This window comes from Ostrea edulis, chromosome 7, assembly GCF_947568905.1.
Source record: "Ostrea edulis chromosome 7, xbOstEdul1.1, whole genome shotgun sequence".
NCBI lineage: Eukaryota > Metazoa > Mollusca > Bivalvia > Ostreida > Ostreidae > Ostrea > Ostrea edulis.
In genome coordinates this window covers 15,341,365-15,353,341 of record NC_079170.1, presented here as the reverse complement: position 1 = coordinate 15,353,341, position 11,977 = coordinate 15,341,365, and the positions used below count along the sequence as shown (strand labels likewise).

Below are 11,977 nucleotides of genomic sequence, written 5' to 3'. Positions count from 1 at the left end.
CAGGAGCTAACTTATGTAGCAGATTGAATTGCAAAAATTCAACGGACGTAATTTGAAGATTATAATTGTTTAAACTTGGAAATCAATGCAGATAGAGACATAAAATTGTTATTAAATGCGGGATATTACTTGGCATGAATCATTATAGAACTCATTTTATTTCTTCCAAAAACTTCGAAAAACATGATCATTACTATCCCTTTATGTTCAAATGAGAATTTTGATAATCTTGAATTTTCTCTAAGTTCCTGAATTAATGTACTAAAATGTGAAAATATGAGAAAAAAAATAATTTGTTTACTCGTATAGGATAGGGAAATGCCACCATTGAGACAAGATAAGCTGTATAGAACTCGTTATTGACTGTTGACTTTTGTCCCCTTAGGTTGAATTTCCCAATCACACACCCACAGTAATCAATTAATGATTTTATCAAACAATTGCGTCGAGCTTGTCCTTAATAACTTATAAAAACGAGGTGGGGAACAAAACATCTCCCAGTAGATGTATAAACCAAATTATAGAGTTGGACTGAGTATATACATATACTGTATGTAAACTGCTCAAATCAATAGACTAAATCAACCGAAAAGCATTCCGGTGGAATTCATTACAGGAAAGGTTGTAGAGAAAGATCCATGGAATACATTCAACTCCTGGAAATGGGATGGTATAGTCTCAATAGATAGAGCGGAATACCAGTGCCCCGATCTGGAGGCGTGGCCACAAGGTGGACGAATGTGATTGATAGCTCATACTGTATCGCCCCGCCCAGTAGGAAAACGCCCAGTTAGTCAGCATCATATTCGGATAATTGTTCAATTATATCTTTATCTAGATGTGATGATATACAATTATTGACGTTTGATGTGATCTACTCGCGAGTATACGTACCTGGTCAGGTGTTGGTTGACCGAGATCCAAATCGAAGTGCAATGACCAGCAACTGATAGTCACGAGTAAACGGTATCAACGGGGGCGAGTCATAGCGGACTCCATGTTAAAAAGTGGTGATTCAGCGACACTAACTAACACTGACTATTAGGTTGCCGCCTCGCCATTCGATTTCTTTGCGCATGACGTCAGCACATAAACACACAAAATTCCATCGTTTAAACGGCGACAGCATCGTATTAATCATGATCTATTTGTAGAATAATCTTCGATAACTGAATCCTCGCATCTTGGAAGAAAGATCCGTGAAATAAAGTTATGAGAAGTAGGAAAAGCAGCGATACCATCTGGTGTCGTCGAATTCCCACTTTTCAATCTCGGATTAAGTGGTAGAGCGTTTGCTTCGTAAACAGGAAGTCGTGAGTTTGAGCCCCGATCGTGTCATGGCCGCGCGAAACCGAAGACGTAAGCATAGGCTCCTTCGCCAAACACTCGGTATTTAGAAGTGAGAATCACGTGTCTTTCGGAAATTAGCATGTTTAAGAACCTTCACTGCTACAGCCTTGCGCGCTACTTTGTGGTACTTCACGTACGAATGGCGACGTCTCCATATGAGTGAAAAATTATACACGGGATGTAACATAAACAATCAATCAGATAATCATTATATCATCAAGAAATTAAAATATATGTATTGTAACACTTTATAACAATATTCCAATAGTTAAACCTAGAAAATGTAACAATAATTATATATCTTAATATTTTAAAGCGTACAGTAGTTCATAACTATATATTTACATTCACTGAATCCTTCTCGCGTATTTATTTTGAAACTGGCATTGCTTTCATTGTAGACAGTGGATACATGTTTGTTGCAAACTAGTTTGATTCGGTTTTTTAATACCATGAAGCGCTGACAAGGTCAACGGGTGTATTGGCTGTTCCGCTTAAAATAAAGAAATGATCAACGATATGATATTTCAGTACTTAAATCAATATTTAGATATAAACAATAAAATGTCTTTCTTTGTTGTTTTATCGGTTGATGAAGATAACAATCATTGTAGGAAAAAAATGTATTACCCGGCTGCTTACAAGGTTTATGAATTTCTTCTGCAATGCCAGGTACCTTCATCACCCAATAAAACAACATAGAAATCATTTTATTGTTTAATTAACCAAAATTGATGCTTACTCCTCCTAGGCACCTGATCCCACCTCTGGTGTGTCCAGGGGTCCGTGTTTGCCCAACTATCTATTTTGTATTGCTTATAGGAGTTATGAGATTGATCACTGTTCGTTATCTTTACCTTGCATAATGCTGGGTAAAGTCCCGAACGACATTGAATTTGACGTACCGATACATGTGTAGTAGAATTACCGTGATTGAGATGCAAGTATGCAACTTCAATACCAATCAAACGCTTTTGTGCTTACGCTATTAAACGTTTATGTGATCCAGACAGACGCTGACAATTGCTATATAAAGAGCGATTGCGGCGGCTGTTCACAGTTGTCTGTCGGTAGCTGAAGAAGAAGGAAGGCGAAAAGGAATTTAGTGTGCTCCATTTGTGGCTCTCACTGCAGATATACCATTTGGGGTACATTGGGTTCCAAACCTAACATAATTCAGAGACAAAGAATAAAGCGTTTGAAACACAAGTAAAGGGACTGGGAGCACTAGAGGCTCAGAAACATAGTTTCAGACCTAATAGATAATCAGAACACAGAAGCAGAATCTTAGAACTCATTTCTTTTTCGGAATCATTGTTAATCATTGCTTTGTATATACATGTACTGGCTAATTTATTTCTAACTAATTCTAGAAAAAGTTAAGTTATTTAGCAATCAACAATAGGGGTAGCCGGGGAACGTCAAGTAAAATTATCTATATACCTGGGGTTTGAGAATATAAAAATACTATGTAACGAACGGTTTAATATTTGGTATGAAACACGACTTTTTTTCAGTAGCCTGCCCCCATGTACGAATTGATCATACGAAGAACATTCTCTCGTGTAACGAATCAGTTAAGAGATATAAGAACCATATGCAGGTGATGATGGAATATTGCTACACAAATGATAATCATATAATCAATTTTAAACCGAGGCAGGTATCTTAAAAGTTTGAATTACTGCATTATTTCATTGATTATTATTTTAGTCAACTGGGTTCCTATGTAAAATATTTAAATGGTCTTATCTATAGGTCTTATCTATACTTTTGTGGTGATAGTAATAAAATGTTAATGTGTTGCTACCCAGGTTATGAAAATTGAGGTCCTCATTAACTATATTATATAGATGATACTAATATAGATAGTTTGGTATATGCAGAGTTGATAAAACATATCAAAAAGCAAACAATATTCCAGCTTTATTCTTTTCAGAAATCTCTCTTTAACACGCATGTCAAAATCGTTGAAGGGAGTTAATATTGGTACACACCCGATGTCTGTTTCTGTGTAAAATCGGACATGATTTACAGGTTGCATTTGGGGTATTAGAAAACGGACCATTATCAAAACACATCACAGTTTGTCTAGTTACACGTGGACACACAAGCCCGGGACAAATACCATATGCTTCCTTCACGCATCCTGGCGTCTCGGTTTTTAAGACCGGGCACGATAAACACGGGTTTCCTAGAAATATATGTACTGATTGGTCAATGCATTTGGCAGGTGTTCCGATCGGCACGCCGACACAATTAGCCATTTGATTTCCACAGACTGTAACTTCAAGTTCGGCACAAAACGGATCAATGTAAGGGCATAAGCTACATTTATAAGGATATCCAGGAATTTGGACAATGTTGCCTTTCTTAATGCATTCCGGAGGAACAGTTAAAATATTTGTTAGGGGAGTACATCGCTGGCAGAGCGGAAATGTGCACCTGCTGGAGTTACCCACAACTGGACACGTTAGACATGGTGGTGTTGTCGGTGTGCTTGTAACGTTTTGAGAAAGGCAAAAATCTGGCATACCCTCTTGAGGTGTTTGACAGTTTTCCAAGGCATCAGCACATATTGTCAGATTTTTCCTTACACAGCCAAAATCTACCGCGTCGCACAAACGACACGGTCGACCATGGTAGTTGACTAAACTTCCTTGCGTCACGCATTGTCCAGGCGTCCCGTTCACAACTTCACGACAATTCATCGAACAGCGTGGAATGATAGGAGGTCTCCTGTTGTTTGAACACATTGGGCGAACTCTGTCACACAATCTGCATCGTCGACCTCTACTGGTAACAGTAGAACCGGGTATCACACAGTGCCTTGGCACTTGTTGACGAATACGTGGACAGTTTCTATAGCAGTGTGGAAGGGCATTATTTCCGACACATCTACTGATCCAATCACACCCTCGACATAACCTTCCTCGAAATGTGTGCACTCTGCCTCGTGAAATACAGTTGGCTGGAATGTTACTGGGGATAGGTCTACACCTGTAAGGACATCTTGGGAACCTTCCTTGGGATCGGAGTTGAGAGATGCTACTCTGACCTAAAAGTAATAGAGTTCGATTAAAGGAAACCCATTTTCAATCATATACATGTAACTTACTCATAAAGGAACTGATTCAGCACTTTCATAATTAATTAACGCTTATATTCTTGTTTATTCTATGTATATACATGTATGTACTTTCAATGTCTTATCTTACAAATGAAAACTAAACACTAAAGTGTTTTCCATGCTTCTCCTCATGTGCCTCAGTAGTGCGTGGTGATTTTACAAACGGTGTCTGTCTCTAGATAAGCGATGATGTACTACAATGTCGTACATTCGGTGGACATGCTATGGGGCGGACATGTAATTGTATAAATACTACTCATTTCCCAAGTGAATTAACAAATTACAACACGGTCGCTTTTGTAATGTCAGAGACGAACATTTGTAAAGTGTGAGATTTTTAGAAATCTTAGATCAAGAGTATTCTGAAACCTTCAGTCATACCTCCTTTGATCATATATTTTGATACAGTGCTATGACGTCGTCTCATTGACTAGTAACATGTACACAGAATAAAAGAACCAAAAGGCATAATTATTATTCTCTTAAATGAAAATGAACATGTTTTTTAAAAACACATGTCAAGGACTATTCAATGCAAATCAAGTATGTAGTGAATATCAGCATATAATTACATCATTTGTCGACATGCGCATCTGGTGCATCAAAATTGGTACCATACAAGTTTTACATCGAGTTCGAGGTATCATGTACAATGTACATTGTATTACAGTCGGCCGAACAGGTGCCCGGGAAAACTGCATAATTACCCTTGATAAAGACGGACCCTGCGATCTAAAGATCTCCTGCATGCATGTACAACCCAGTCACGGAGAAGCAACCTAAAATGGATGCATTGCCTGCTGTAAATACTACGATTCACAACATTGGTGTCTGAAGCGGTTTTATCTGTACTCACGCTTATGCGAGATCAGGTCATTTTAGCGCTGATTTCGGTCTTCTTTGTGGAGACGATCTTAGCGTAAAATGTTGTTGTTTTGCTGTTTTCCGCCACACTCAACAATTTTTCAGTTATCTGGTGGCGCCCAGTTTATATTGGTAGAAGAGAGAACCCAGATACATTGTACTTCGGAAGAGACCACCGACATTCCAAAAGTAAACTGGGAAACTTTCTCACTTACAGGCGCGAGCGGGATTCGAACCCATGCCGACAGAGATGAGAGGCCGTGAGATTTTGAGTGTGATACTTTAACCACTCGGCCATACTAAAAGCAGATAGTTATTATTAATAAAGGATTACACTTTTTGACATCATAGACAGTTGCTTCTTCAACAAAAATGCAAAAAGGAAATATTAATATCTAGTGATCAGCCATCCAAAAACATACTTTGTTAAACACCACAATGATTCCACACACAAGTACCCTGAAGTTGAAATAAAAAATATGCTGGAGTTTCTCATTGACAATATTTTTAGGTCTTTGGTGATCAGGTCTTCCAACAGTCTGTTGGAATTCCCATGGACACTAATTATGCTCCTTTGTTTGCTGACCTGTTTTTATATTATAATGAAGCAGAATGTATTCAAAAGCTTCTACACGAGACGAACAAATCACTTGAGTCTGTTTGGTACTTTGAATTTTATTGAAATAAATATTAACGGCAAATAAATAACTCAAGTTTCCGACAAACGGGATGATTTCAACTTTTCAATCGTCAACTTTCCATTTTTATGTAGCAATATTTTTATCCGTGTTTGTCCAACTCCCTATTTTGTATTCCTTGTAGGAGTTATAAGATTGATCACTGTTTGTTACCTTCCACTTTCACCAAGACCATAACCATCCCTAATAGTTCTACCATTGATATCAATAACGCTATACTTCATGATCTATTATATATAAATGTAATGGGGTAAAGAGCAAATTCGATCATTGTCCAACGTAAATTCAAAGAAAAACTGGTATTAGAATCTTTGAAAGCTATCCAAAACATTCCGAGTACGTTTTGGGACCCTTAAATGAAAGGTGAAAATAGCGAACAGTGATCAATCTCATAACTGCTATAAGGTAAAAATAATGAACAGTGATCAATCTCATAACTGCTATAAAGGTGAAGATAACGAACAGTGATCAATCTCATAACTCCTATAAAGGTGAAACTGTTCAATCTCATAACTCCTAAAAAGGTGAAAAGAAAAAACTGATAAATTTCATAACTCCTATAAAGGTGAAGATGATAAACAGAGCTCAATCTCATAACTCCTATAAAGGTGAAAAGAAAAAACAGTGATCAAATTCATAACTCCTATAAAGGTGAAGATAACGAACAGTGATCAATCTCGTAACTCCTATAAAGGTGAAGATAACGAACAGTGATCAATCTCATAACTCCTATAAAGGTGAAAATAACAAACAGTGATCAATCTCAGAACTCCTATAAAGGTGAAGATAACGAACAGTGATCAATCTCGTAACTCTTATAAAGGTATAAAGATAACAAACAGTGATCAATCTCATAACTCCAAGGTGAAGATAACGAACAGTGATCAATCTCATAACTCGAGTAAAAGTGAAGATAACAAACAGTGATCAATCTCATAACTCGAGTAAAAGTGAAGATAACGACTAATGATCAATCTCATGACTTCTATAAGCAAATAGAACATGGTATTATAAAGATACAGTCAGAGCTCGAACAAATTCTAGGTATGCGCTCTGAATATCAAGCAAGTATGACACAGGCTAACACACAAGATTGAAGTTCTGAACATCAAACCAAAACACGACCAGATCAGATCAGTGCGAAAGATCAGATGTTAGAACATCATAAAAAGAGAAGAAATCTTAAGACAGATGGAGAGTGAGACTCCGAAGAGATGCAGCATTATAGCTGAAGTAGAAAGAGAATGTGTAGTTTTGAGAAAGAGTTTGGGTAAGAACACAGAGAGCTACGGATCAGATTCAACTCCCCGTGTTTATGTGGCAATGTTCCATGTCGCCTGCATATGGTATTTGTGTCTATTGGCTGGTTTGGTTGCAAGGGGTGGGGTTTCTTCTGCATGTTGTTGGTTTTTCGGTCGAGGCAGGCTGCTAGCAGGTGGGTTGATGTTGTGGGGGTTTCGGCTGTCTCGTCCGAAGTCAAACTTTCGCAAATTCTAAGGTTGTTATAACGATCTAATTTACCAAAATAACCTGCCAGTGGCTCAATGCTCTATGACGTGTTTTATACCAATGGTAACGCCATTCTTTGTACGCTGATTTTGGCTGCGAGTTGCTCCGTTTGCCTAGTCGGGATGTGGAGCTCATGGTGTGTGTAGCCAGTCGAAAGGGGATTACTAGTATTGCTTTTTCTGAGCATCTGATCCCACCTATTGTGTGTCCGGGGGTCCGAGTTTGCCCTGTCTTTAGTTTTGTATTCTCTGTGGAATTGATCGATGTTCGTTTTCTTCCTATTTCTTTCAATTATTGATGAGAAAGAGAAACTCAGATTGTTAGGTGAGAAAGAAAGTCGTGAAGATGATGAGAAGATAAGGAAAACATCAAGAGCAGTAGATGCAAGGTGAAGATAACGAACAGTGATCAATCTCATAACTCCTACAAGCAATACAAAATAGACAGTTGGGCAAACACGGACCCCCGGACACACCAGATGCTAGAAAAGAGAGAAGAGGAAAAGAGAGAAGAGGAAAAGAGTTGTGTCTGAGACAGAAAGATAATGAACATAGAAAGACTGCCTTACAAACTGACATAATTGCTACACATGACATCTATACGATCAGCAGGAGTCAATCAGACAGATCTAACAACATACTTACACTTAGTTCAGCTCCATCTACACATGATAGTTCCTGCTACACATGATAGTACGATCGAATGAGGGCATATTTCATTTAATTTATCCATATCGCCAAGAAATGCAATTGGTCTCAATCAGAAAAAGTGGTTAAGCTAATAGAATGTTTAAGGTTCACGGTCGGAAGTAGTTCAAAGTTGCTACATTATGGAGCTATTCATGCTACCGAAAATAGATAAAAATTTACACCTGCAAATAATCAACCAATAGACTTAATACTTGTTACAGCAGATTTGAATGACCCGGGGAAAGAATTCCCAAAACCCGATTGACTTAAGTACATATCTTTCAGAATGTCATGAGCTAAAAACAAATACTTCTAATTCTAAAAAGGCCAAAACAAAATGCGATAGCTTTCATCATTGCATGTACTGTAGGTGATGAAGTTCTGAAATTAAATTCGTCCACAAAAATTGTTCATTGTCTCAAATCGACACCTCCAAAAAAGGTAAAGATAAGGAAGTGTGCACACATGTACATAGAGAAGTTTAATGGGTTTGCTATTCATAATAGTGATTTTAGTATTATAATAAACTTTATTTTAAACATCTGACAAACAAATAACAGTGTGCTCTGCACATGGATATATATTCTCTATAGTGTAATATTAATTATTTCATGGTTATTTCACCAAACATAATTATTCCTCATATACATGTAGTTAACGATTTGGAACCAGACTATGATACTGGTCCGGACATAGAAGATCAGCCCATTCCACTAGGAATCCAAGGATTAACAAACAACAGGAAAGGCAAATATTGCCCTTTATGTTGTGCAAGATTTGCACATGTTAACCGACATGTTATCAAAGACAATTTATTCATGTATGAAAGGTAAAGATAACTAACACTGATCAATCTCATAACTCCTATAAACAATACAAAATAGATTGTTTGGCAAACACGGACCCCTGGATATACCAGAGGGGGATCAGGTGCCTAGGAGGAGTAAGCATCCCCTGTCAACGGGTCACATCCGCCGTGAGCCCTATATCTTGATCATGCAGGTAAACAGAGCTATCCGTAGGGAAAATGAGTGTGTGCCAAGAACGGCTTAAAAATCGGTATGAAACAAGTCAGACAGATTTGACGCAATGATAGGTTGTATTGGCAAACTAGATTGTTATAACGACCATATAATTTGCAAAATGTTGACTTTAAACGAGACTGTTGAAACCCTTGCACCATCAACTTCTTTGTCAGTCGCCTGTCTCGATTTAAGAACTGATCATACGCAGATCAAGCTCTTGCGTATCGAATCAGTTGAAAGATGTAAACACCATATGCAGATGATAATGGAATATTGCTACATAACTGTGGGAAGTTGACGATGGAGAAGCTGAAATCATCCCGTTTACCATGAAGTTGAGTTGTTAGATTGCTGTTAATATCTATTTTCAATAAGATATCTAAGCATGAAGCAGAACTGGGCGACTCTGTGGTGTGTTTTATTTCGAGTTCACAGGTATACATGTATAGCGAATCGACATAATTTATGAATGTATCCGTCACCAGTAGCATGTTGTTCTATCTGTCAATTTAAGCCTTGTTGGAAAGTCATAACCAAGAAACCCACAGCAACAATAATACTTTCCACAATTTAAATATACAGTACTGGTTTTGGGTCGATTTCATATTAATTTACTTCTACATATTCAAATTTTGAAGTTGGAAAAGTTTTAAGATTTGAACAAATTCATTAAGAGTCATAAATGTTTGAACTGTTTCTTGGGTACAGTGTTTCAAAGTACGATTTGATATCAAAAGAGAGAACTACTCAATTAAAAGTTTCCAGGTGAAATATTTGAAGTTCTCCTCATCCAGTAGCAAATGCTGTGTGAATTTCAGATTTTATATTGGAAAGTTTTAAACATTTCCCCGGCAAGCGCATCAAGAAATCATTATTCAGGTATGCAAAGTACTAATAATTTCGATTTAAAAGGTTGTTCATATTTTCATTAGATTTCTTAGAAGGTGGGACCGTTGTAACTTAAGAAATAGTAAATGGTGAGTTACATATGCTGTCCAGTTTTCCAACCAGTAACGACACGAGTGGGGTACAGAAAAAAAAATGTGATGAAAAAGAAGACTTTTATAGAAAACATACCATTGAATTGGAAATCAGCAGTCTGGCAGCAAAACCCCAAGAACAATGCCACAAGAATAAATGTCTTCATCCTGATGGTTAGAAAGTCTCGCGTGGAGTGCAAGAAATGACACTGTCATTAGGAAGTCTGTTAAACGTGGTGGAAAATTGCAATACAAGCCAAGTCGTGTTTTTACCGGAAATGTCTGATTTACAAGAGAAACTGAATGAAACGTTTACCTATAAAGAATAGATGAATGTCTCGTAAACGAATGTTAGATTATTTAAGACGTACATTAATTTTAGACAACGAACCTGTGTTTGAATGTGTAAATTAGTTGTAGTTCAAAATGACAAGCCAGAACTCCTGCATGGTGCAGATGTCTGTTTATTAGTGTAGATTAAAGTTTACAAAATAAAGGAAAGTAGACATTGACTGAGAACCATGTGTAGGTATGTTCTGTTTCTTTCTTACGGAAGTAAATTCAAGGGAACTGGCAAATCAAAACACACATTAGAGTCACGTGACGATTTAAAGTAAATTCCAAAATAAAACTTTATCCATTTCACACAAAACCTTTTGTTTTTCAAATGCTTCTCTTGAAGTCATGTTTCCCTCAATTTTGATGAAACAAACATTATCCATTTTAGAAATAAATATTGTTTTAGAAATTAAGTACATGAGGGCATGAATTATGACGCTTTATACCAACATACATGTACATTATACATGTACTTCAGTGAGCCAACGCGCTTCATAAAATGTATGCTGGTGAGTAGCATTGCTGGTCATACCCTCATGTATTTTCGAAAATGAAATCTATTTTTTATATTTTGAATTTTAATTTCATTTCTGTCCGGAAATAGTGGTGCCATATAGATTTTCAAGCTGCATTCGCACACTATTCACTTTCATCAGGAATGGCAGATTCCAATCGACAAGGATATTGAAAGGAAAACATTGGAGACGTAAATATTAATAGTTGTTATGATCTGATAATTTTGTGACCAACTTATAATTAATTACAAATGAAAATGGTGGGTCAATTCATTAGCCTTAAGTCGTATGAATCTGCATAAACAAATATAAATTGCTCTGAAACCAATATACGTATTCGAATCGTCATATTTCTGCAACACGTGGTCAAATGAAATAAATTGAAGATTTCTGAAGATCAATACGTCTTATCTTATCAAAATTGGATAAATAATGAGAATTATTTGCTGAAATTAATCAGTAGACAGCTTTACTTACAAATATATCAATCGATTGAATGCACTGCGTTCATTAAAAATGTAGAACAGTAAAGCCTTGTCGCATGGCCGTGGGTTAAAGAAATGCATGTACTCATCACATCAGAAATAGACAGCATTTAGACTAGTATACTCCAACCGACTAGCAAATTGTCTTGAATTCGTCTCTTTTTATCTTTTAACTACAACTTTACCATGTATTTACTTAAAATTAGGAATCAAAATAATGAGATAAAAATCGGAAAGATAATGATCAGTAGACAAAACGGACCCCTGGACACACCAGAGGTGGCATCAGGTGCCTAGAAGGAGTAAGCATCCCCTGTCGACCGGTCACACCCGCCATGGGTCCTATATCCTGATAAAATAAACGGAGGAATCCGTAGTCAAAATTTGTATGTA

The 11,977-nt window shown here is 37.0% G+C and overlaps 1 protein-coding gene across 1 annotated transcript; it reads right to left on the bottom strand.

Moving 5' to 3' along the window:
- Positions 1 to 3,311: 3,311 nt before the first annotated feature.
- Positions 3,312 to 6,223, bottom strand: LOC125656686 (uncharacterized). The gene is made up of 2 exons (XM_056145572.1): positions 6,196 to 6,223; positions 3,312 to 4,408 (listed from the first exon to the last, which is right to left on the bottom strand). The coding sequence occupies exons 1-2, from the start codon at positions 6,221 to 6,223 to the stop codon at positions 3,312 to 3,314; spliced, it is 1,125 nt and encodes a 374-aa protein (XP_056001547.1).
- Between the last annotated feature and the right edge of the window lie 5,754 nt (positions 6,224 to 11,977).

Bases quoted from the DNA above. Each gene is read 5' to 3' on its own strand.
- LOC125656686 (XM_056145572.1), bottom strand. From the start codon at position 6,223: ATGGTTATGGTCTTGGTGAAAGTGGAAG. The intron at 4,409-6,195 runs GTAACAAACAGT...TATTACTTTTAG, and splicing joins GGTCTTGGTGAAAGTGGAAG to GTCAGAGTAGCATCTCTCAA.